The 24,729-nt window shown below is 56.0% G+C and overlaps 5 protein-coding genes across 7 annotated transcripts; 1 reads left to right on the forward strand and 4 right to left on the reverse strand.

Moving 5' to 3' along the window:
- Positions 1 to 591: 591 nt before the first annotated feature.
- On the forward strand, positions 592 to 1,509 carry LOC138112111 (mas-related G-protein coupled receptor member H-like). Its single transcript, XM_069018795.1, has one exon. The coding sequence runs from the start codon at positions 592 to 594 to the stop codon at positions 1,507 to 1,509; it is 918 nt and encodes a 305-aa protein (XP_068874896.1).
- Positions 1,510 to 3,236: 1,727 nt separating this feature from the next.
- On the reverse strand, positions 3,237 to 6,646 carry GPR152 (G protein-coupled receptor 152). Its single transcript, XM_069016332.1, has 3 exons — positions 6,065 to 6,646; positions 4,820 to 4,914; positions 3,237 to 4,573 (listed from the first exon to the last, which is right to left on the reverse strand). Exon 3 carries the CDS (start codon positions 4,461 to 4,463, stop codon positions 3,534 to 3,536), a length of 930 nt encoding a protein of 309 aa, XP_068872433.1. The 5' UTR covers positions 4,464 to 4,573; positions 4,820 to 4,914; positions 6,065 to 6,646; the 3' UTR covers positions 3,237 to 3,533.
- Positions 6,647 to 8,614: 1,968 nt separating this feature from the next.
- LOC138111112 (mas-related G-protein coupled receptor member H-like) lies at positions 8,615 to 11,313 on the reverse strand. Its single transcript, XM_069016337.1, is given in 2 exon segments — positions 8,615 to 10,684; positions 10,687 to 11,313. Coding segments are annotated over 2 exon segments (909 nt in total). The 5' UTR covers positions 11,156 to 11,313; the 3' UTR covers positions 8,615 to 10,244.
- A 1,152-nt stretch (positions 11,314 to 12,465) lies between these two features.
- LOC138111111 (mas-related G-protein coupled receptor member H-like) lies at positions 12,466 to 16,368 on the reverse strand. 3 transcript variants are annotated; one of them, XM_069016335.1, is made up of 3 exons: positions 16,298 to 16,368; positions 15,605 to 15,938; positions 12,466 to 13,850 (listed from the first exon to the last, which is right to left on the reverse strand). In XM_069016335.1, the coding sequence occupies exon 3, from the start codon at positions 13,738 to 13,740 to the stop codon at positions 12,820 to 12,822; it is 921 nt and encodes a 306-aa protein (XP_068872436.1). In that variant the 5' UTR covers positions 13,741 to 13,850; positions 15,605 to 15,938; positions 16,298 to 16,368; the 3' UTR covers positions 12,466 to 12,819. The 3 variants fall into 3 exon arrangements, with proteins under 3 accessions (XP_068872436.1, XP_068872437.1, XP_068872435.1); XM_069016336.1 differs by having other exon boundaries at positions 15,605 to 15,911; positions 16,298 to 16,313; XM_069016334.1 differs by lacking the exon at positions 16,298 to 16,368 and having other exon boundaries at positions 15,605 to 16,133.
- Positions 16,369 to 17,576: 1,208 nt separating this feature from the next.
- LOC138112112 (mas-related G-protein coupled receptor member H-like) lies at positions 17,577 to 20,317 on the reverse strand. Its single transcript, XM_069018796.1, has 2 exons — positions 19,111 to 20,317; positions 17,577 to 18,864 (listed from the first exon to the last, which is right to left on the reverse strand). Exon 2 carries the CDS (start codon positions 18,752 to 18,754, stop codon positions 17,867 to 17,869), a length of 888 nt encoding a protein of 295 aa, XP_068874897.1. The 5' UTR covers positions 18,755 to 18,864; positions 19,111 to 20,317; the 3' UTR covers positions 17,577 to 17,866.
- Positions 20,318 to 24,729: the final 4,412 nt, after the last annotated feature.

Genomic DNA, 24,729 nt, shown 5'->3' on the forward strand with positions numbered 1-24,729 from the left:
CCTCTGGGGTATTCGCTCGGACAAAACATTTCCTTTCCCGAAAGACCAACAGAATTTTGACAGAAGAGGCAGCCTGTGTGCAACTGCCCAGTGCTCTCAGCGCCTGACCTGTGATTGTGCAGAAATGCCCCAGAAAGCAGCTTTACTTGGGGACAAATAGGCCGCTCTGGAGCTTCCGAGGACGTGGAGACCCCAATTTTTCTCATCGGAGGAGATCGTGGCGAGGAGCACCAGAGGGAAGGAGCGTTCCCTGCTCGGACACACCTACAGGTTGGCCCCAAGGAAAGGTAGGGGGTTGGGACCAGAGCCCAGCCCTGGGCACTGCTTGTGTCTCCCTGGATTTCCCCAAAGCCCCTCTCATGGCTCCCATGGTTGTCCTCAATTGGGATGACTGGATTGATCCAACCCTCCCTCCGCCCTCACCTCACCCCCTGTGCCCAGCCCTGGCACCCCTGTGCCCAGCCCTGGCCCCCCTGTGCCCAGCCCTGCTGTGCCACCTCACCAGGCCCCCTCTCCCCATCACATCCCCTGGGGTCCCACTAACTCCCCTCTGCTCTGACCACAGCTGGGGATCACATCCCACCTTCCACCATGGAGCTGAATCAGACGGCCCCACCTCCCTCATCTCCCGTGATGGACACTGAAGGAGACGATCCCTGTGGGATCAATGTCACCGATGTGGCCATAGGAGCTGTCACGCTGCTCGTCTGCCTCTGTGGGCTGGCTGGGAACGGGGCTGTGCTCTGGCTCCTCGGATTCCACATCCGCAGGAACCCCATCACTGTCTACATCCTGAACCTGGCTGTCGCTGACTTCACCTTCCTCCTCTTCATGGTCCCCTCCTCCCTGCTCTACCTGCTGGAGGATGTGTCCTGCTTCACTGTTGTGTCCCTGAAGTACCTGAGGTCCCTTTTTCTGCTGTCCCTGTTCTCCTACAACATGGGGCTGTACCTGCTGACAGCCATCAGCCTCGAGAGGTGTGGTTCGATTCTCTTCCCCCTCTGGTACCGCTGCCACCGTCCTGAGCGCCAGTCAGGGGTGGTGTGTGTCCTGCTCTGGGCACTCTCCATTGCTGTCATGGTCATGGTGACCTCCCTGTGCCTGTCACACGAGCACGAGCACTGCCGGGTGTCTCTCATCTCCATGTACGCTCTCAGCTTCCTCATCTTTGCTCCACCCATGGTCATCTCCAACGTGATCCTCTTCATCAAGGTCCTGTGTGGCTCCAAGAGACGTCAGCCTAAGAGGCTCTACATCGTTATTTTCCTCACTGTCCTCTTCTTCCTCATCTTTGGAGTGCCCCTCAGCCTCTGGAATTTCCTGCAGCAGCTTGGTTACATTGCTGTGTCCTCCCAGGTTGTTTTCCTGCTCGCCTGCATCAACAGCAGCATCAACCCCTTCGTCTACTTCCTGGTGGGGAGCTGCTGGAGGCGCTGCTCTGTTGTGTCCCTCCAGGTCGCCTTCCGGAGGGTCTTTGAGGAGACAGGGATCACCACAATCTCCAGCTGAGAGGCCACTGTGGTCCCACTGGCCGTGCTGCCCACGCCAGCTTCGTGCTCAGCTGCCCACCCTTGCTCCCAGCCAGGCCTGCAGGTCACCTTCCGACAGCTGTGTGTCAAGATGCATCCCATAGCTTTTCCCATCCCTTTTCTCATCCCACTGATCCATGTTGTTGTGTCTATCCCTGTCCCTATCCCTATCCCTATCCCTATCCCTATCCCTATCCCTATCCCTATCCCTATCCCTATCCCTATCCCTATCCCTATCCTTATCCTACAGCCCTATCCCCATCCCCATCCCTATCCCCATCCCCGTTCCTATCCCTATCCCTATCCCTATCCCTATCCCTATCCCTATCCCTATCCCATCCGCATTCCCACTCCAGTCCTATCCCCAACCCATCCTCATCTCGGCTCCCCTTCCCTATTTCCTGCACCTATCCCATCCCCATGCTGCTCCCCATCCCCATCTCCACCCCATTCTCCATCCCGTCCCGTCCCGTCCCGTCCCCTCCCATCCCATCCCGTCCCATCCCGTCTCATGCCATGCCATGCCATGCCATGCCATGCCATGCCATGCCATGCCATGCCATGCCATGCCATGCCATGCCATGCCATGCCATCCCATCCCATCCCATCCCATCCCATCCCGCAGGTTTCCCGCCCCGCGTTCGCTCCCGGGCTCCGAGCGCTGTCCGTCGGGCTCTGCTGCCCTCCAGTGGGGATGTTTGGGATCGCCGGCATCCAGACCCCTCTCGACCCGCTCCAGACTCTTCCTGACCCCTCTGACATCCCAGATCCCCCCGACAGCCCCGCTCCTGCCCCGCTCCAGCCGGGAGCCCCGGCAGTGTCTCCACATTGTCTCCCCGGCAATTCCCTCTCTTCCTCCCTAATAAACGCTGATGGATCCATCGTGCTGTCACCTCTTGTCCCTCTCCAAGGGAGGCGGGGGTGGGGGGGGAGGGCGGGAACACCGCGGGTGAAGCTCTGGAGGTGGGGGGATCTCCCAGAGGAACAGTCCCCGAAAACCATAAGAGGCGGTCCGGGGTGAGAAGCCCATGGGGAGAGATTGTAGGAGCAGGCCTGGGGATGGGAGGGCTGGGAAGGACGGCAGGAGGGTGGGCTGCACGGGGGAGTGGGATGGGAGGTTGTGGGGCGGGTTTGGGACGTGGTGGGGCCTGTGGGAAAGTGTTGGACATAGTGGGAGGGTGTGGGATGTGGTGGGACTGGAGGAAAGGTGTGGGATGTGGTGGGACTGGTGACCGCAGCAAAGCCGCAGGGAGGCGGGTGATGCCCCGTGGAGCCCCTGGTGACAGTCGCAGGTGTCACCGTGCTCCTGGAAGGGTGTGCCTGTGCTGAGGAACACGGCCTCCCCCTCCGCTGGCAGCTGCACCGTCTGAGCCTGCTGAGGGAGAGGCCAAAGGCAGGGCAGAGGAAGAATTTCTGAAGGAGTCCTTTGCACCTGCCTGACAACATTAGCATTAAAAGATATCTGGGGACGTCTTTGCCGTGGCACTCCCGGAGCAGCCGGGGCCGTGCTGAGCCCCTGGGCCATCCTGCCCGTGCCGCCTGTGCCGGTGCCAGCCCAGCTCCGGGCACTCGGGATCACGGGTGCTCCGGGCAGCACCAGCCGTGGCCGTGTCCCCTCCCTCCACCCACATTCCCAGCTGGCAGCAGGAGCCAGAGGAAGTCAGGGAGCGCTGGCAGAGGGAGCCAAGGCAGCTCAGGTTTCACGGAGCTGTTTATTGATATCAAACTGCAGGGGGATGCAGGAACCACGGCAGGGGGATTTTAGGGATCACAGCCTTTGGGGGAATAGTGCTCTAGGACCTGTGAGGGAGGAGGAAATCCATGCTCCAATGTGCTCCCTGCAGATCTTACTTCCCACATCGCCCTTGGCACTGCCCCTGCTCCTTTCTCCTGCGGGATTACACCACACCAGGGAGGCTGATCCCGTGGATATTTATTGATCTGGTGGCTCAAGGAATCTGTCAGTCACTGTCTCAGGGTCCTTTAGCAGCACAGGGGAAGGTATCAACAGGCTCGGATCACCGAGTCCATGACAGCATCATAACTGTGGGCAGTGTTCTCTTCTGGCTCCTGAAAGACCCTCTGGAGGGAGAGCTGGAGGGTCCTCACGGAGCAGGGGCTCCAGCACCTCCCCACCAAGAAGTAGATGAAGGGGTTGATGGTGCTGTGGATGCAGGCAAGCAGGAAAACAACCTGGGAGGACACACTGGTGTAACCGAGCTGCTGCAGGAAATTCCAGAGGCTGAGGGGAAGAGCAAAGAGGAAGAAGAAGAGCACAGCGAGGAGGATAACGATGTCAAGTCTCTTGGGTTGCTGCTGGGAGCCACACTTGACCTTAATGAAGAGAATTGTGCTGGAAATGACCATGGCTGGGGCGAAGAGGAAGAAGTTGAGCGCGTACATGGAGATGAGAGACACCTGGCAGTGCTCGGGCTCCTGTGACAGGCACAGGTAAGCCACAGTGACAATGAAAGTGACAGAGAGGGCCCAGAGCAGGGCACACACCACCCATGCCAGGCCCTGGGGACAGTGGCAGCGGTACCAGAGGGGGCAGAGGATGGACGTGCACCTCTCGATGCTGATGGCTGTCAGCAGGTACAGCCCCACGTTGTAGGAGAAGAGGGACAGCAGGAAAAGTGCCCTCTGGAACATCAGGGGCGTGAAAGTGAAGCAGGACACATCCTCCAGGAGGTAGAGCAGGGTGGAGGGGACCGTGAAATGGAGAAAGGTGAAGTTGGCAAAGGCCAGGTTGATGATGTAAAAGGTGGTGGCATTCCTGTGGAGAAGGCAGAGCACAGCCCCATTCCCAGCCAGCCCACAGAGGCTGATGAGCAGTGTCACACTGTCTATGGCCACATCGGTGACATCTATCTCACACAGATCGGCTTCTTCCGTGGGTGAGGCAGAAGGTGGGAACACGGAGCTCACCTCCATGGATGGACGCTGGGCAGGCGCTGGGATGTGGCCTCGGCTGTGGTCAGAGTGGATGGGCAGTCAGTGCTTGGAGAATCCAGGGATGGACCAAGCGGCTCCTCAGCAGCTCCCTGCAGCGGGAAGGGTTCGGTGGAGAGAAGTGAGATGTGCAGGGGAGGAGGGTGGTGGGAATGGTGGGGTGGGAGAGGGAGGGGGGAGGGTTGGGCTGTTCAGCAGGAGATGAGGAAGGGAACCTCAGGGCAGAGGATGGAGGAGTTGGGGAGGGCACTGCAGTCACCAGGAGAGGGCGGCAGGAACAGAGCAGCTGCAGGAGGAGAGGAAGGTGGGGCAGGGAGGAAGGAGAACATTGCACTGACCTGTTCAGTGTGGGGCAGCAGCAGGCACAGGGGCTCTGTCCCGATCAGCGGCTCCTCCTGGCACCCCTTGCTCCTTTGGGATCCGTATCCTAAAGCTACAGAGAAGACAACCACACCCTGAATGGGGCCCTGAGTGAGGCCTTACACTGCTCGCTGATGAAGAAAAGATAAAGTAACAACTCAGGGCTGGGGACATTCAATGAGCACAGGCTTAACACCTTCAAGGTGAAGACCACAGCCCCAGGGCTATCAGCTGCCAGGCTCTAACAGACCCTCCACCAAAGGGTGGGGGGAGGAGAGGCTTTGGGTACCTTGGAAAAGCCTCTGGTCAGAGGCTCAGTGACTCCCCATCCTCCACTGTGCAGAGCCCAGCTGAGGGGCCCTCACCGGGGGGCTGGGCAGGAACCACAGCAAAAGAGGTAACATGTCCCATCACAGGGGCCCCTCTCAAAGGGGTCCCCAGACCCTGCACCAGAGCACCGGAGATGATGCAGCAGACCCTCAGTGTTGTAAGGGACAGTGTCAAGCCAGCCCCTGCAAGGGAGACACGTGGCTCAAAGTGTGCATTACCCATTAGTCATTCTGTACTCTTTGCCATGTGGTGTGGTGGCACGTGGCTGCATGGCCATGGTGGCAGTGAGGGACCCTCACCAGCAGCAGACCAGATGGAAGAGAGCAACGAGACATCATTGGGACCCTTGGATGGCTGATATGCTTCCGCCTAACCCCTGTCACCTCTCCCTGTCCCCCCAGACCCCCATGCACACTCCTTTTTCTCTTTCTTTCTTTTCTCTTTCCTTCTCTTTGCCTCTCTACTATTAAATAAATACATCCATTTCTTGGCATCAACATTTAATCTCGTTTGGTTTTAATCTCGTTTCTGGGAATGCTTTGAACCTTCTAAGTTCTTTCCAGTTTATGCACAGACACTTAGCTTTCTTTGCTTTTCTGGGTTTAAACCACATCGTAACACACACACACACACACACACACACACACACACACACAGAACAAGGAGAGGTCCTCCTGTGTGTCCTGCACAGGTAAAGAATTCCTGCTTCGTCCTGCTTCACATTGTGTTAGATTATTCCGGCCCATTTGGGTATTAAGATACAGACAGGATGCAGAGGAAAAGAGGGGGGATCTGGGGAGGGCACTGCGGTCACCAGGAGAGGGTGGCAGGAACAGAGCAGCTGCAGGAGGAGAGGAAGGTGGGGCAGGGAGGAAGGAGAACATTGCACTGACCTGTTCAGTGTGGGGCAGCAGCAGGCACAGGGGCTCTGTCCCGATCAGCGGCGCTTCCTGGCACCCCTTGCTCCTTTGGGATCCGTATCCTAAAGCGGCTCCTCCCAGGTCAGGAACACGAAGGAGAAAGTGCCCAGATGACCAGGAGGTGCCCACTGCTGTCCCACCAGCTCCTCTCCGTGCCCTGTCCTCGTGTTGCTTCCCAAGGCTGGGTGGAGTTACGGGAGAGTCAGAAATTGTGACTTTGGCTACGTCAGAGCTCCACTTCTACGGAGTTATTTGTCCTGATTTTTTTGGCTAAGGAGGTTGCTTTTGCCAGAAGCTCTGCGTGGAGAATTTTGCAATTGCCTCCTAATTTCCTCCTGGTTAGAAACACTCCTCCCCTGCAGAACGTCCCATTCCCTAACTGCCTTCCCTCTCCCAATAGGCTTATACCGTTCCTCGTTTCTTTTCCCTAAGGGGTCATGTTCCCTGCAGCATCACTGGATTGCTGGCTGTGCTGCTACAGTGCTGCTGAGGCAGCTGTCTGCTTCAGTACAGAAATTCCTATTCTGGGAAGAGCTCCGGGATCTTTGCCAAAACCTCCTGTCATACGTTCGCAACATAGTCCCGGAAGGGATGTCCTTGCTGAGGGGTGCTTACAGCTTCCTCTGGGACCTGATAGAACCTATCAGCTGGCCAGTTTGAATATGGACAATTCTTTAAGCCACTTATAGTTGTGACCGCCTCTGTGATCCACACTTAAGAATAGACAGACTCCCCACCCAGGCTCTCTCCCGTTTCTGGTGCTGGCACAGGTGGCTGCAGGCCCCGTGTGGGGGCCAGTGGGCCCGGCCAGGCCCTGCTTGGGCCAGGCCAGGCCGGGCCACGGCCATCCTGGAGCCAATGGCCCTGTTCCAGCCATGGAACCCCCCCCACTGCCTTGCCGTGGGCAGCCGGAGCAGCTCGGCTCTCCCCCCTCTCCACTGTGATAAGAAAAATTCAACATTCCAGCTGCAAAGCTGCAAGGCCGAGGTGAGATTAACCCTTTTATTGCTGTGAAGAGCTGAAAACCTGAGGGAAGAGAGAGAGGAGATGCTTAAAGCTGAAATTCTGTCGTAAATCTGTAATATATCAGAGTATCCCATTGTAATTTCATGAAGATATGGGGGGGTGGAGCGTTCAACTCATAAGCAATAGGCAGATGCTGACGCAGCTGTAATTTCATGAGAAGTTTGGACATGGAGAGATGGAAGCGATGAGGACTTTTGCTCCAAACGGGAAAGGAGAAAACCTCAATTCCTTGAGATGCTCCCAGAGATAGTCCTAACAATGAAGATGAGGAGGACCCTTTGCTCCCAGGGAAGGAGAAGGGCCTCTATTTTTTGTTTCTGAACAGCTCAACCTTAAAATTGTACCCCAAAAAACTTCAAGAGTGGACCCTCGAAAGCAGTTGTGGGAAAAGCTGCAAGTCGGGGGGGAAGGGACTCACATCGTGGGCAGAGAGACTCCTCTTCCTAAATGGACTGAACAATATTTGGAAGTGGGTGGCTGTCTCGGTGTGATACTGTTTTCATAGCACGAGCAAGAAGAGACTTCTCTTTCTAAATGGACTGAACAAGGTTATTATGGAAGTGGTAACAGACTGAACATCTTAAGGGTTGTCTTTACATTGTCAGTGGGAGAAGGGAGGAAGGTGGGGGGAGGAGGAGAGTTCTGAAGGTGGTATAATTTTTTTTTTTCTTCTTTTAGGTCTGTTAATAAACTTCTTTATATTCTTTCAAGTTTGGTGCCTGCTTTGCATTTCTTCTAATTCTTATCTCACAGAAGATAAACAGTAATGAGTATTTTGGGCCAAACCACTACACTAAATTGGTGTTTCCGCCCGGTTACAAACCCAACCCGCTACACCTCCCCTGGAGCCAAGGAAGCACAGCTGAGCTGTGCTATCTATCCTATCCTATCCTATCCTATCCTATCCTATCCTATCCTATCCTATCCTATCCTATCCTATCCTATCCTATCCTTATCCCCGCTCCCCGCTCCCCATCCCCACCCCGCTCTCCCATGCTCACCCCATCCCACCGCATCCCGCAGCTTTCCCAGACGGCGGTCGCTCCCCGCTCCGAGCGCGGCCTGTCGGACTCTGCTGCCCTCCCGTGGGAACATTTGGGATCGCCGGCATCCAGACCCTCTCCTGACCCTCTCCTGACCCCCTCCGACACCCCAGACCACCCCCGGGCCACATTTCCCTCCCCGACAGCCCCGCTCCTGCCCCGCTCCACCCGGGACCCCGGCAGTGTCCGCTCTCCTCCTGGCTGTGGAGTTCTAGGAGCCGGGAGGGAGGAAGAAAGCCCAGCTCCTGTGTGCTCCCCTCAGAGCATCCCTCCCGCATGGCCCTGCTCCCTTCTCCTGCAGGATTACACCGCGGGACTGTTCCAAACGAGTGGCCGAGTGTAGTGGTTTAGTTCAAAATCCATTACTTACTTCTTTTCCTTCCGTGAGATAAGAATTAGGAGAGAGCATAGCAGGCACAAAACTTTAAAGAATATAAAGAAGTTTATTAACAGACCTAAAAGAGGGGGGGGGAAAAGAAGTCAGACTAAAACTTCAGAACACTTCTCCTCCCCCACCTCTCCTCTCTTTTTCCCACGTACAACGTAAAACGACAACCCTTGGGATTTCCAGTCAGTTTACCACCTCTGTAATAATCTCTTTCTTCAGTTCACTTAGGGAGAGGAGTCTCTCTTGCTCATGCTGTGGAGACATCTCCACAAGAAACAGCTCTCCCGTGGCTTCAGTGTCACAGCGAGACAGCCGCCCGGGTTGGTTCTCTGCTCACATGTGAGAGTCCCTTCCCCCGACCTACAGCTTTCCCCACAACTGTTTCTGAGGCTCCAATCTGGAACCAATGGGGTACCATTTTAAGGACGAGCTGTTCAGAAGCAAAGGTTCTCTTCACCTGTCTCTGGGAGCATCTTCATCTCCGGGGACAGAGGTCTTCTTTGTGGAGAGAAACAATGGACTCTACACGATTCAATGTGAATCAGGCAGAAGCCATTTTATGATGAATTACTGTCCCTAATATACAATTCTTGCATTCCCTACATGCTATCGTGCATATTTATCATTGGTTAAGGCCTATTTTCACATGCTGCTTTATGCTTTATGATTGGCTCTTGTCTCTGTGTCACATTGTCCACCGTGTATGTCACAACTGTCCTTCGGTTTGCATTTTCTCATCCTTATCTTCCTTTGCTTGTTCCTCATTTGCTGCTTGTTCCTTTCCAGTGCTGCTTGTTCCTTTCTCACAACCTCCCCATGGACTTTTTCCCCTGTGTACGTGCTCAAGTCCTTCTGTCTTACATGCTCTGGGTTTTCCAATTTTATGGCTGGTTCATGATATGTCCATTTTCTAGTAAAAACATGGTTTCCACACTTCTTCTTCCCTGGGAGCAAGGGTCTTCATCACTTTCATCTCTCTCTGTTCAAGCTTCTCACCAGATCACAGCCACTTCAACATTTGCTTATTTCAGTCCAGGTACTTTTGCCCATGATTGGGGTTTGTTCGTTCTTAAATGTGGATCACAGAGGTGTGTCAAGCTTCTTAAGTGGCTTAACAGAGTTGCCAATATTCAAACTAGCCAGTTGATTGGTTCTGTCGGGTCTAGAGCAAGCTGTAAGCACCTCTTTACAAAAGAATCACTTCCATGGCTGATGGAGCCCTCCTTAACTAAAAACCTGAACTGTGCTAAACCATGACACTGAGATCGCTGAAAAAAACAGCGAAAAGGGGATCAATAAAAGCCACATTTAATATTGACAACATGATGGAGTTCATTGGCCAGGTTCACTCTAGCACTGACCAGAGACACCAAAGAAAAACAGCCCTACAAATGAAATCCTGCCAATGAAACCAGAGCTATGACACGTGTATGGACACAGACACAGAGTCAGTGCAAGGTCCCTGTGAAAAATTCCCCTCGGACGCAGTGCAGTGCTCACTCCAGGTGCCTTTGCAGCTCCTCACTGGGGGAAGAGTTGAGCCTTGAGGAGTGGGGGGGATGGGCCCAGGATCCATCGGTGTTCAAGGGTCCTCTGAGTGCAGCAAATGGGAGAGTTCCCAGCTTAGGGAACTCACAGAAACCCTCAGCCACTGTGCTGGGATCCTTCAGCAGAGCAGTGGGAGGGATCAGCAGGCTCAGACCACTGTGTCCATGGCAGCAGCGTTTCTGCTGGGAGTGTTGTCCTTTGGCTCCACAAAGACCCTCTGGATGCAGTCCCTGAGGGGACTCCAGCAGCGCCTCCTGCAGCTCCCCACCGAGAAGTAGATGAAGGGTTTGATGGTGCTGTGGATGCAGACCAGCAGCAAAACGACCTGGGAGGATGCAGTGATGTAACCGAGCTGCTGCAGGAAATTGCAGATGCTGAGTGGGAGAATGAAGAGCGCAATGAGGAAGATAACGATGTCAAGCCACTGGGGTTGCTGCTGCTGGGAGCCACACTTGGCCTTAATGAAGAGGATTGTGCTGGAAATGACCACAGGTGCAGCAAAGAGGAAGAGGTTGAGGGTGCACATGGAGATGACTGCCCCCCAGCAGTGCTCGTGCTTGTATGACTGGCACAGGGAAGTCACTGTGGGATGACAGTGTAGAAGAAGGCCCACTGCAGGGCTCTCATTATCACCCACAACGTGTACTGGGGAAGGTGGCAGTGGTAGCAGAGTTGGTAGTGGGTGGACCTGCGCCTCTTGGTGTTGATGGACATCAGCAGGTACAGCCCCATGTGGTAGGAGACCATTGACAGCTGGAAAAGGAAGTTCGAGTACACATGGGGTATGATAGGAGAGCAGGACACGTCCTCCAGCAGGAAGAGCAGGGTGGAAGGGATCATGAAGAAGAGGAAGAAAAAGTCATCAAAGGCCTGGTTGAAGATGTAGTCAGTGATGGGTTTCAAGTGCAGGAGCCACAGGACAGCCCCATTCCCAACCAGCCCACAGAGGCCAATGAGTGGCATGACACTGTGTATGGCCACGTTGGTGACATCTATCTCACATGGATCATCTCCTTCGGTGGGTGAGGCGGGAGGTGCGGACACGGAGCTCAGCTCCATGGATGGACGCTGGGCAGGCGCTGGGATGTGGCCCCGGCTGTGCTCAGAGTGGATGGGCAGTCAGTGCTTGGAGAATCCAGGGATGGACCAAGCGGCTCCTCAGCAGCTCCCTGCAGCGGGAAGGGTTCGGTGGAGAGAAGTGAGATGTGCAGGGGAGGAGGGTGGTGGGAATGGTGGGGTGGGAGAGGGAGGTGGGAGGGTTGGGCCGTTTGGGTGGGGATTGATAAAGAACATCGAGAATAAACATTTTCAGCTCTCCTGAAGTTGCCAAAAGCCTAACTGGGGAAAAAGATAAAAGTCTGTGAAAGTGTGCACACAGGATGATAAACGTGGCTGGAGGCAGTGCAGGAACAGATCAGGAGGCCTGCAGTGGTTCCGGGGCAGTTCTGTAACAAGAAGCAACAGGGCATGACCAAAGGAAAAGTTCAAGGCGAGGTCACCTTTAATATGTCAGCACTCAGTGAATAGCTGCACCAGAGACCCCTCCTGATGAACCTCCAGGATCATGAAAGGACTCCCAGGAGGAGGTGGATGCATGGAAATGAGTCCTAGGAAAGTGATGTTTATGTATGAGACAAGAAAAAAGTTTTAATAGCTGTGTGTGTTTCTAGTGGACAAAACCCCTGCTGTAAAGTCTCCCCCCACACACAGAACAAAGAGAGATCCTCCTGTGTGTCCTGAGCAGGTAAAGAATTCCTGCTTCCTCCTGCTTCCCATTGCGTTAGAAAGCTTATTCAGGCTGATTTAAGTATCCCATCCCCATCCCATCCCATCCCATCCCATCCCATCCCATCCCATCCCATCCCATCCCATCCCATCCCATCCCATCCCATCCCATCCCATCCCATCCCATCCCATCCCATCCCATCCCATCCCATCCCATCCCGCAGGTTTCCCCCCTGGCAGCCTCTCCCCACCTTGAAGCGCTGCCCGTCGGGCTCTGCTGCTCTCCAGCGCGGACATTTGGGATCGGCAGCATCCAGAGATTCCTGACCCCTCCTGAGCCCTCGCACACGCCCAGACCCCCCCGGGGCCGCCTTCCCCCCGACAGCCCCGCTCCTGCCCCGCTCCAGCCGGGACCAGGCCCATCTTTGCCGTGGCACTCCCGGAGCAGCCGGGGCCGTGCTGAGCCCCTGGGCCATCCTGCCCGTGCCGCCTGTGCCGGTGCCAGCCCAGCTCCGGGCACTCGGGATCACGGGTGCTCCGGGCAGCACCAGCCGTGGCCGTGTCCCCTCCCTCCACCCACACTCCCGGCTGGCAGCGGGAGCCAGAGGAAGCCGGGGAGCGCTGTCAGAGGGAGCCAAGGCAGCTCAGGTTTCACGCAGCTATTTTATTGATATCAGACTGCAGAGGAATGCAGGAGACATGCCACAGGCATTTTTGGGATCACAGCCCTGTGAGGAAGGATCCTTTTGGGGAACAGTGTCCTAGGAACCTTGAGGGAGGAGGAAAGCCATGCTCCAATGTGCTCCCTGCAGATCTTCCCTCCCAAATCACCTGTGGCACTGCCCCTGCTTCCTGCTCCCTGGTCCCTGCTCCCTACTCCTGCAGGAATACAGTGCGGGAGGGTGATCCTGTGGATATTTATTGATCAGTTTGCTCAAGAAAAACCTCAGTCACTGTCCCAAGGTCCTTCAGAAGTGCAGGGGAAGGGATCAACAGGCTCAGACCTCCATGTCCCTGGTGGTATCTTTGCTGGTGGGAGTGATGTCTTTCCGCTCCTCAAAGACCCTCTGGAGCGAGAGCCGGAGAGACCCCAAGGAGCAGGGCTTCCAGCACCTCCCCACCAGGAAGTAGATTAATGGTTTGATGGTGCTGGTGATGCAGGCGAGCAGGAAAAAAACCTGGGAGGACACACCGGTGTAACCGAGCTGCTGCAGGATATTCCAGAGGTTGAGGAAGAGAATGAAGAGCACAATGATGAAGATAACTGTGTCACGCTTCTTGGGTTGCTGCTGCTGGGAGCCACGCTTGGCTTTAATGATGTCGATTGTGCGGGTGATGACCACGGGTGCAGCAAAGAGGAGCAGGGTGACGGCGAACATGGAGGTGAGAGCCACCCGGCAGTGCTCCTGCTCGTGTGAGGGGCACAGGAATGTCACTGTGGGAATGGCAGTGATGACAGCAAAGGCGACCCAATACACAGCACTGTCCACCACCCACAGCAGGCGCAGGGGAGGGTGACAGTGCAAGAAGAGCAGGCAGAGCTTGTGCGTGTCCGGTATGACGGTGATGCGCGTCAGCCGGAACAGCCCCCAGTAGTAGGACATCATGGACAACTGGAAAAGGAAGCTCACGTACACCTGGGGCATGATAGGAGAGCAGGACACGTCCTCCAGCAGGAAGAGCAGGGAGGAGGGGAGTGCGAAGAGAAGGAAGAGGAAGTCAGCGACAGCCAGGTCAAAGATGCGGGCGACAGGGCCTTGCAGTGTGAGGAGGCAGAGCACAACCCCGTTCCCGGCCACCCCACAGAGGCAGATGAGCAGCATGACACTGTGTATGGCCACGTTGGTGACATCTGTCTCACATGGATCATCTCCTTCGGTGGGTGAGGCAGAAGGTGGGAACACGGAGCTCAGCTCCATGGATGGACGCTGGGCAGGCGCTGGGATGTGGCCCCGGCTGTGCTCAGAGTGGATGGGCAGTCAGTGCTTGGAGAATCCAGGGATGGACCAAGCGGCTCCTCAGCAGCTCCCTGCAGCGGGAAGGGTTTGGTGGAGAGAAGTGAGATGTGCAGGGGAGGAGGGTGGTGGGAATGGTGGGGTGGGAGAGGGAGGGGGGAGGGTTGGGCTGTGCAGCAGGAGACTGACAAATATCATCGATAATAAACACTTTCAGTTCCCCGATGTTGCTGAAAGACAAACCAGCCAAAAGGATAAAAGGATGTGAAAGTGTGCACACAGGATGATAAACGTGGCTGGAGGCAGTGCAGGAACAGATCAGGAGGCCTGCAGTGGTTCTGGGGCAGTTCTGTAACAAGAAGCAACAGTGCCTGGCCAAAGGGAAAGTTCAAAGCGAGGTCACCTTTAATATGGCAGCACTCAATGAATATGAGCAACAGAGACCCCTCCTGATGAACCTCCAGGACCATGAAAGGACTCCCAGGAGGAGGTGGAAACATGGAAATTAATTCTAAGAAAGTGATGTTTATGTATCTGATAAGAAACACGCTTTAATGGCATTGTATGTTTATAATGGATAAACCCCCTGCATTAAAGTCTCACCACACTGTCAGAGACTGAAATATTATAGTTTATGACTTAAACATTTTCATGAAGGACTTTTAAAATTGCATTACAAAAGCTGTAGAGAAGACAACCACATCCTGAATGGGGCCCTGAGGCCTGACACCGCTTGCTGATGAAGAAAAGATAAAGTAACAACTCAGGGCTGGGGACATTCAATGAGCACAGGCTTAACACCTTCAAGGTGAAGACCACAGCCCCAGGGCGATCAGCTGCCAGGCTCTAACAGACCCTCCACCAAAGGGTGGGGGGAGGAGAGGCTTTGGGTACCTTGGAAAAGCCTCTGGTCAGAGGCTCAGTGACTCCCCATCCTCCACTGTGCAGAGCCCAGCTGAGGGGCCCTCACCGGGGGGCTGGGCAGGAACCACAGCAAAAGAGGTAACATGTCCCATCACAGGGGCCCCCCTCAAAGGGGTCCCCAGACCCTGCACCAGAGCACCGGAGATGATGCAGCAGACCCTCAGTGTTGTAAGGGACAGTGTCAAGCCAGCCCCTGCAAGGGAGACACGTGGCTCAAAGTGTGCATTACCCATTAGTCATTCTGTACTCTTTGCCATGTGGTGTGGTGGCACGTGGCTGCATGGCCATGGTGGCAGTGAGGGACCCTCACCAGCAGCAGACCAGATGGAAGAGAGCAACGAGACATCATTGGGACCCTTGGATGGCTGATATGCTTCCACCTAACCCCTGTCACCTCTCCCTGTCCCCCCAGACCCCCATGCACACTCCTTTTTCTCTTTCTTTCTTTTCTCTTTCCTTCTCTTTGCCTCTCTACTATTAAATAAATACATCCATTTCTTGGCATCAACATTTAATCTCGTTTGGTTTTAATCTTGTTTCTGGGAATGCTTTGAACCTTCTAAGTTCTTTCCAGTTTATGCACAGACACTTAGCTTTCTTTGCTTTTCTGGGTTTAAACCACATCGTAACACACACACACACACACACACACACACACACACACACACAACAAGGAGAGGTCCTCCTGTGTGTCCTGCACAGGTAAAGAATTCCTGCTTCGTCCTGCTTCACATTGTGTTAGATTATTCCGGCCCATTTGGGTATTAAGATACAGACAGGATGCGCAGGAAAAGAGGGGGGATCTGGGGAGGGCACTGCGGTCACCGGGAGAGGGTGGCAGGCACAGAGCAGCTGCAGGAGGAGAGGAAGGTGGGGCAGGGAGGAAGGAGAACATTGCACTGACCTGTTCAGTGTGGGGCAGCAGCAGGCACAGGGGCTCTGTCCCGATCAGCGGCGCTTCCTGGCACCCCTTGCTCCTTTGGGATCCACATCCTAAAGCGGCTCCTCCCAGGTCAGGAACACGAAGGAGAAAATGCCCAGATCACCAGGAGGTGCCCACTGCTGTCCCACCAGCTCCTCTCCGTGCCCTGTCCTCGTGTTGCTTCCCAAGGCTCGGTGCAGTCACAGGAGAGTCGGAAACTGTATCTTTGGCTACGTCAGAGCTCCACTTCCTCTGAGTTACTTGTCATGGGGATTTCGGGTTTTGCCCACTAAGGAAATGACTTTTGCCAGAAGCTCTGCGTGGAGAATTTTGTGATTGCCTCCTAATTTCCTCCTGGTTAGAAACACTCCTTCCCTGCAGAATGTCCCATTCCCTGACTGCCTTCCCTCTCCCAACAGGCTTCTACCATTCCTCGTTTCACTTCCTTGAGGGGTCATGGCCACTCCAGCAGCACTGGAATGCTGGCAGTGCTGGGCTGTGCTGGTGAGGCAGCTGTCTGCTTCTCAGAAGCAACTCCCATTCCGGGAGGAGCTCCAGGATCATTGCCCAAACCGCCCCTGGACCCAAGGAAGCACGGCTGAGCTGTGCTATCTATCCTATCCCATCCCCATCCTCATCCCCGCTCCCCATCCCCACCCCGCTCTCCATGCTCACCCCATCCCACCGCATCCCGCAGCTTTCCCAGACGGCGGTCGCTCCCCGCTCCGAGCGCGGCCTGTCGGGCTCTGCTGCCCTCCAGTGGGAATATTTGGGATCGCCGCCATCCAGACCCCCTCCAACCCCTTCTGACCCCCTCCTGACCCCTCCAAAACACCTTTCCTCCCCCACAGCCGTGCTCCACCCGGCATCCCGGCAGTGTCTCTGCTTCTCCTGGCTGTGGCATTCTAGGACCCAGGGAGAAGGATGAAAGCCCAGCTCCCTTGTGCTCCGTAGGAGCACACAGGATGTTAAATGTGGCTGGAGGCAGTGCAGGAGCAGATCTGGACGCCTGCAGTGGTTCTGGGGCAGGTCTGTAACAAGAAGCAACAGTGCATGGCCAAAGGAAAAGTTCAAGGCGAGGTCACCTTTAATATGGCAGCACTCAGTGAATACGAGCACCAGAGACCCCTCCTGATGAACCTCCAGGATCATGAAAGGACTCCCAGGAGGAGGTGGATGCATGGAAATGAGTCCTAGGAAAGTGATGCTTACGTATGAGATAAGAACAAAGTTTTAATAGCTGTGTGTGTTTATAATGGATAAAACCCCTGCTGTAAAGCCTCCCCACACACACAGAACAAAGAGAGATCCTCCTGTGTGCCCTGCACAGGTAAAGAATTCCTGCTTCCTCCTGTTCCCATAGTGTCAGGGAAGTTTTTTCTGGCCCCTTTTGGTATCACTTCCCATCTCAATTTCCACCTCTCATCCCCATCCCCATCCCCATCCCCATCCCCATCCCCATCCCATCCCATCCCATCCCATCCCATCCCCATCCCATCCCACCCCGCAGGTTTCCCCCCTGGCAGCCTCTCTCCACCTTGAAGCGCTGCCCGTCGGGCTCTGCTGCTCTCCAGCGCGGACATTTGGGATCGGCAGCATCCAGAGCCTTCCTGACCCCTCCTGACCCCTCGCACACGCCCAGACCCCCCCGGGGCCGCCTTCCCCCCGACAGCCCCGCTCCTGCCCCGCTCCAGCCGGGACCAGGCCCATCTTTGCCGTGGCACTCCCGGAGCAGCCGGGGCCGTGCTGAGCCCCTGGGCCATCCTGCCCGTGCCGCCTGTGCCGGTGCCAGCCCAGCTCCGGGCACTCGGGATCACGGGTGCTCCGGGCAGCACCAGCCGTGGCCGTGTCCCCTCCCTCCACCCACATTCCCGGCTGGCAGCAGGAGCCAGAGGAAGCCAGGGAGCGCTGTCAGAGGGAGCCAAGGCAGCTCAGGTTTCACGGAGCTGTTTATTGATATCAAACTGCAGGGGGATGCAGGAACCACGGCACGGGGATTTTAGGAATCACAGCTGTGTGGGGCACGAACCCTTTGGGGGAATAGTGCTCTAGGACCTGTGAGGGAGAAGGAAACCATGCTCCAATGTGCTCCCTGCAGATCTTCCCTCCCACATGCCCCTGCTGCAGGATTACACCGCGGGAAGATGAACCTGTGGATATTTGTTAATCAATCAGGCGGCTCGAGGAAAGCCTCAGCCCCTGTCCCGCGGTCCTTCAGCACTGCAGGGGAAGGGATCAACAGGCTCAGACTGCCATGCCCATGGCAGCATCATTGCTGCGGGCAGTGGTTTCTTCTGGCTCCCCCAAGACCCTGTGGAGGGAGAGCTTGGGAGACCCCACGGAGCGGTGCCTGCAGCACCTCCCCACCAAGTAGTAGATAAAGGGTTTGATGCTGGTGTGGATGGAGACAAACAGGGGAAGAGCCGGGGGGTAGATACTGTAGTGGAACAGAAGCAGAAAACTGCAGATGCCAGCGGGGAGACTGAAGAGCACCATGAGGAAGACAATGATGTCGAGCCTCTCAGGTGGCCGCTGGTGGCAGGCACGCATGACTGTAATGAAGAGGTATATGCTGGAAATGACCACGGAGGAAGCAAAGAGGAGAAGGTTTAGGATGACCAGGACGATGAGAGTCACAATGAAGCGTTGTGCATTGTCTGATATGAACAGGGAAGTCAGCGTGGGAATGACAGTGGTGGAGATGGCCCAGAGCATGGCACTCACCACCTTCGACTGGTGCTGGGGACGGTGGCAGCGGCAGCAGAGCGGGCAGAGGATGGACCTGCACCTGCTGAAGCTGATGGCTGTCATCAGGTACAGCCCCAGGATGTAGGAGAACAGCAGCGGCAGGAAAAGCAAAATCAGGTACTGCCAGGGCACGATAATGGAGCAGAACACGTCCTCCACCAGGAGGATCAGGGTGGAGGTGATGATGAGGAGGAGGCAGGCGAAGTCAGTGATTGCCAGGTGGAAGATGTAGACAGTGATGGCCTTGCTGTGGATGGAGGGTCCGAGGAGGCAGAAGACGGCCGCGTTCCCAGCCAGTCCACAGAGGCTGATGAGCAGCGTGACACTGTGTATGGCCAGGTTGATCGCACACGGACCGGGTCCCTTGGTGGAGAACAACTCCATGGATGGACGCTGGGCAGGCGCTGGGATGTGGCCTCGGCTGTGCTCAGAGTGGATGGGCAGTCAGTGCTTGGAGAATCCAGGGATGGACCAAGCGGCTCCTCAGCAGCTCCCTGCAGCAGGAAGGGTTCGGTGGAGAGAAGTGAGATGTGCAGGGGAGGAGGGCAGTGGGAATGGTGGGGTGGGAGAGGGACGGGGGAGGGTTGGGCTGTTCAGCAGGAGATGAGGAAGGGAAGCTCAGGGCAGAGGATGGAGGAGTTGGGGAGGGCACTGCAGTCACCAGGAGAGGGCGGCAGGAACAGAGCAGCTGCAGGAGGAGAGGAAGGTGGGGCAGGGAGGAAGGAGAACATTGCACTGACCTGTTCAGTGTGGGGCAGCAGCAGGCACAGGGGCTCTGTCCCGATCAGCGGCGCTTCCTGGCACCCCTTGCTCCTTTTCGATCCGTATCCTAAAGCAGCTCCTTCCAGCTCAGGAACACGAAGAAGAACATTTATCTCCTGTCCTGGTGCTGCTCCCCAAGACTCTGTGGAGTCACGGGGGAATCAGAAATTGCATCTTTGGCTACGTCAGAGCTCCACTTCCTTGGAGTTACTTATCCTGATTTTTTTCTTTCTTTTCTTTTCTTTTTTTTTTTTTCTTTGCCAAAAAGGAATTGGCTTTTATCAAAAGCTCCAAATGAAGAATTTTGCTAATGGCTCTTCATTTCCTCCTGATTAGAAACACTCCTTCCCAGGAGAATGTCCCATTGCCCTCCCTCTGCCAACAGGTTTCTACCATTCCTCATTTCTCTTCCCTGAGGGTTCATCACCCCTCCAGCAGCAGAGGGATGCTGGTGGCACTGCAGTGCTGGTGGTGCTGGCAGTGCTGGTGAAGCAGCTGGGTGCTTCTCAGAAGAAGCTCCCATTCTGGGAAGAGCATCAGAATCATTGCCAACACCTCCCCTGGGCCAAAGGAGCACACCTGAGACAAGAATTCCCATTTTCCACTGTAATGCAGGCTCACACAGCCCAAGGGAAGAACAGCAATCAGCTGCTTGCAGCCAGGTTATCAGCACTGAGAGCCCACCTTAATTACTGCCAATACCCTTAATGATTCAATGAGAGCACAGATTTGGGGGTGCTGTGATCCCCTTTGCAGCCCTTCAGCAGAGCTCATCCTGCTTCTCCTCACTCTTGGGAGCACTTGTGGTTGTTTTTACCTGACCCCACCCCTCTGGGTACCATGTGCCAGGGCCTCTCCAGCCTCACAGGGAAGGATTTCTCCCTCATATTCAATCTGAACCCACCCTCTTGCAGTGGGCAGCCATTTCCCCTTGTTGTCCTGTCACTCCAGGCCCTTGTCCAAAGTCCCTCTGCACCTCTCCTGGAGCCCCTTTAGCTCATGGATCATCAAGTGTTTGCCCTTGGAAGGATTGGCATGGTGAGGGGTTGTGAGATTCCATAGCTGGGGGCACAAATGGGGTGTCAGCAAGGAGGAGAGGTGACAGCTCTGGTCCCAGGGTCCCCATCCACAGCAGCTTCCAGCAGGAGCATCCCAGCTCCCAGGCACATGTCAGCCTGGGTAGGAATCCCCTCACTGCCTTAGGAAGGGCTCTGCTATGAGAGAGGAACCTGCCCTCCTCAGACAAGGCAGGGGCTTTAGAGTGGGAAAAAAGAAGGAAAGGAGCCATTTTGGACACTGTTCACCAGGGACAGGCTCTGCAGCAAAGCCCAGATATTCTTCATTCACCACATTCTGGGGTCAGAGTTCCCACATTGGGATGAAACAAAAGCAATAAATGCCAATTTCATGTGGGGGTGGTACCAAAATGGCAAAGATCAGCACAGCCTGGATTGTGGCTGGAGCTGCTGTGCAGAGTCGCTGTTCAGCTCCTCCTGAGGCTGGCCAGGTTCAGGATGGAGGTGCTGAAGGGCTTCCTTGGACATGGATGCTGGGCAACCAGAGGACGGCCCCGTTGTGCAGGACAGCAGCACAACCCCCTAATTTCTGTGCAATCCAATGCTCCAAGCTCCTGGTGACGTCAATTTCCATATTTCCAGCGGGTTTTGGTCACAGGCTCCCTTCTCCTGCAGGAAGAAACCACCCCAGGGAGGGTGACCCCGTGGATATTTATTGATCAGTAGGAATCCCTCAGCCACTGTCCCGGGGTCCTTCAGCAGCACAGTGTCACCATGTCCCTGCTGTCATCATTGCTGCTGGAAGTGTTTTCTTCAAAAGTCCCCTCAAGGACCTTCCTTAGGGAACCCATGGAGCAGGGCCTCTTGTACATCCCTACCAAGAAGTAGATGAAAGGTTTGATGGTGCTGTGGATGCAGGCAAGCAGGAAAACAACCTGGGAGGAGACATCCGTGTAATTGAGCTGCTGCAGGATATTGCAGACACTGAGGGGGAGAGTGAAGAGCACAACGAGGACGATAACGATGTGGAACCTCTTGGGTTTCTGCTGCTGGGAGCCACACTTGGCTTTAATGAAGTTGATTGTGCTGGAAATGACCACAGGTGCAGCACAGCTGAGCTGCTCCCTATCCCATCCCGTCCCCATCCCTTCCTCATCTGTGCTCTCCATCCCCATCCTATCCCATCCCCATCCCCATCCCCATCCCATCCCATCCCATCCCATCCCATCCCACCCCGCAGGTTTCCCGCCCGGCAGCCTCTCCCCACCTTGAAGCGCTGCCCGTCGGGCTCTGCTGCTCTCCAGCGCGGACATTTGGGATCGGCAGCATCCAGAGCCTTCCTGAGCCCTCCTGACCCCTCGCACACGCCCAGACCCCCCCGGGGCCGCCTTCCCCCCGACAGCCCCGCTCCTGCCCCGCTCCAGCCGGGACCAGGCCCATCTTTGCCGTGGCACTCCCGGAGCAGCCGGGGCCGTGCTGAGCCCCTGGGCCATCCTGCCCGTGCCGCCTGTGCCGGTGCCAGCCCAGCTCCGGGCACTCGGGATCACGGGTGCTCCGGGCAGGTGAATGTGGCCTGGGAACAGCTCTGTGGCCAAGTGAGCAGCAGAGGAACAGAAGGATGCTCTTCCCCGGCACAGCTGCTGCTTTGTGCTCTGGGGCAGCGCTGCCGCTGCTGGGCTTCCTCGGGGAAAACAGCTCCTTTAGGATGGGCTTTGCTGCAAAGGTTTCCCTGAGCTGGGTGTCTGCAGGAGGCGTCGGGATACCAGTGCCAGGAGTTTTCCATGGTTTCCAGGCTCTTGGGCACAGCACGTTGCAGGCAATTTGCCAGCGTGAGCCAGAGCAAAATGGGTGCCATTGGACTCTGCAAGTGCAGTTCAGGCAGATGTTGATCTTTTAACTTTTCCACGGCAGGTGCGAATTCTTGGGCATTTGGGAGTCTGCCTTGACTTGCAGGGATTGAAGGGTTTAGGTGTGGAATTGTTTGGCCAGCTTGCTCCAAGGCATGGTGTAGTTCTGGAAGTGCCCCACAGCTCCCAGGACCGAGGGGCTGCTGGCTGGGTGCTGGTTCTGCTCTGCCCTGGGAACTGGGAGCCCCTGGGAGGGCCGGGGGTGACACCTGGACATGGGCTGGGGAAGCCTGGAATTGTATCGCAGCACTTTTCTATGCAGCTCTATGGGCCGGTGTGTGCTGAACGAAGCGGCTCTTCAGCACAATAAGTTCAGCAGTTTGGAAAAACCATGGAATATCTCCGAGTTAATGATGGGAGAGGGTTGGGGCTGCTCCCTGATAACGTGCAGGGCTTGGGGTGGGAAACGAACATGGGGAGAGGAGTGGGGGCTGCTCCTCGCTCTCGGGGCGCCGCGGGCGCTGCGCAGCCTTCCCCTTTTACTTCCCAATTCCTCCTTTTGTGCCTCCTTTTCCCTTGGGGATGCGCCCGGGCCGCATTCCAGCGGCCGCCATGGCAACAGCGCGTGGGGGCGATGGGGTGGGCGGGGTTTGCCGCGTGATTGACGGGGCGAATGGCCAATGGGAACGCGGGGCGGGCTCGGGGCTGGCCAATGGGGAGGCGTGGCGGGGCTGCGCGCGGCCAGTTGGAATCGGCGGGAGCGGTTGGGGCGGGCGGGCATGGACGGGCCCGGGCGGTGAGCGAGGAGCGGGAGATCGGGATGGGGAACGGGATGGGGAACGGGGAACGGGGAACGGGATGGGGAACGGGGAACGGGATGGGGGAGGGGGAGAACGGGATGGGGAGCGGGGGAACGGGTGGGGAACGGGGAACGGGATGGGGGAGGGGGAGAACGGGATGGGGAGCGGGGGAACGGGATGGGGGAGCGAGGGAACGGGATGAGGAATGGGAGAACGGGATGGGGGAGCGGCATCGGGGGTGCCCCGTCCCCGGAGCTGTGCGGATGCCGCGGCCGTGGGGGTGGCAGAGCCTCCGCCCACCCCGGGCGCTTCCCACCCTCTGCGATCCCGGCCTGAGCCGGGCTCTTCCCTGCAGGGATTACGAGGCTCAGATCCGGCATTTCCGAGGGCCCGAGCCGCGGGAGCCGTGGGACGGCTGAGCACGGCCCTGGCTCGGGGTGCCCCATCCCTGCCCCGCTGTTGCCCCGTCCCTGCCCCATCCCTGCCCCGCTGTTGCCCCGTCCCTGGCTCGGAGCTGACTCCGGAATGGTTTGCAGGTCCCTGCAGTGGGCAGGGGAATGTCTCCCGCTCCAAGAGAAGCAGAGCCGCTGGCCCGGGCTCCTGGAGGAGCTGCTGAAGGTGTTCATGGGCGACAAGAGGTACAATGAATTGCTGCCAGGCAGCCCAGGATTGTTCCCAAACGTCATCCCCTGGCTCTGTAAGTTGGTAAGGTCTTGTTCTCCCCAAGCCCATATCCAGAGCCCCGTGCTGGGAATAAAGTAATTCCTGGCTTTCCAATACTAAAAATGCAGCACCAGAGTAGGGTTCTGTTAACCTGATGATTTAGGGGATATTGGCAAAAATTGATGGTGGGCCAGGTTGGACTGAGCTTCTAACACTCCCTGGATTCACGGGATCGGGGATTCCAGCGTGCACCACACAGGTTTTTTCGGGGAAATCCCTTGATCCCCAAATCCGTATGAGTTCAAAGCAAAAAGCCCTGGGAGCTGAAGACAACAGGATGTTTTTTGGGAATGTTCAAGTATTCGGTGTGTCCTAAATGTTGGCTTTGAATTAATGCAGATGGTCCAGGATTGTGTGTTCAGAGTTTAGGCATGGCCAGGTCTGGATTTGCATTTGTGGGCACTGAGTGTTCCTTGTGTCAGTTTAGGTCTGGATTGGTGGGAATTGTCAGAGAAAAGAGAAGGGAATTGAAATGCAGAGCTCTGTTCTTGGAGAAAGGATCAGGATGGGAGAAAAGAGGGTGTGGAACTGCTGGGAGCTCCTGGAGTGAGGGAAAGGATGCAAGAGGTAGAAACAAAAGCTGTGGAACAAAGCCCAAAAAAGGGGACAGGGCAGAGCGGTCACCTCGGGGGGGTAAAGAGGGAAAGAATCCCTGCTCCAGGAATGCAGCAGGGGCCAGGAGAGGATCATTTTCCATCCACTGCTCTCAGTGGGATTCTAATAAGGAAGGTCCAAGGGAATGATTCGTTTGTTCTTAGGTTTGGAATGAAAGGTGCCCTTCCAGAGGGGAATATTCACCTGTTAAAATTCTGTTGGATACAGGAAAAGAGGGAGGAAGCAGCTGGGGAATGAACAGGTGGATTTTTGGTGGATACAGACAAAGGCATGGGCAGGGGCACTTAGGTAAAATACACTTCCTGGGTAGCACCAGGAAAAGCTCCAGCTGCCCATTTTCCCAAGCTCTGACATTCCAGAGGAGTAAGCAGTGGTCAGCACATCAATTTCTCTATTCCTTGGATGCCCAGTGCTTTTGGGAAGAGGTGACAACAAATCCAGGGATGGAATTCCTGATAGTGAGGCCCAGGTTTTGATATCCTTCCAGCACCCGAACGCAACAGAGGGAATCCTGGAGGAGGAGGTGGAAAACGCTGTCGCTCCGTTGGTGGAATTCCTGGGAAATGGAAAGCAGCAGAAGCAGCAAGAACAGAGTT

Source organism: Aphelocoma coerulescens, chromosome 5, assembly GCF_041296385.1.
Source record: "Aphelocoma coerulescens isolate FSJ_1873_10779 chromosome 5, UR_Acoe_1.0, whole genome shotgun sequence".
Classification (NCBI taxonomy): Eukaryota; Metazoa; Chordata; class Aves; order Passeriformes; family Corvidae; genus Aphelocoma; species Aphelocoma coerulescens.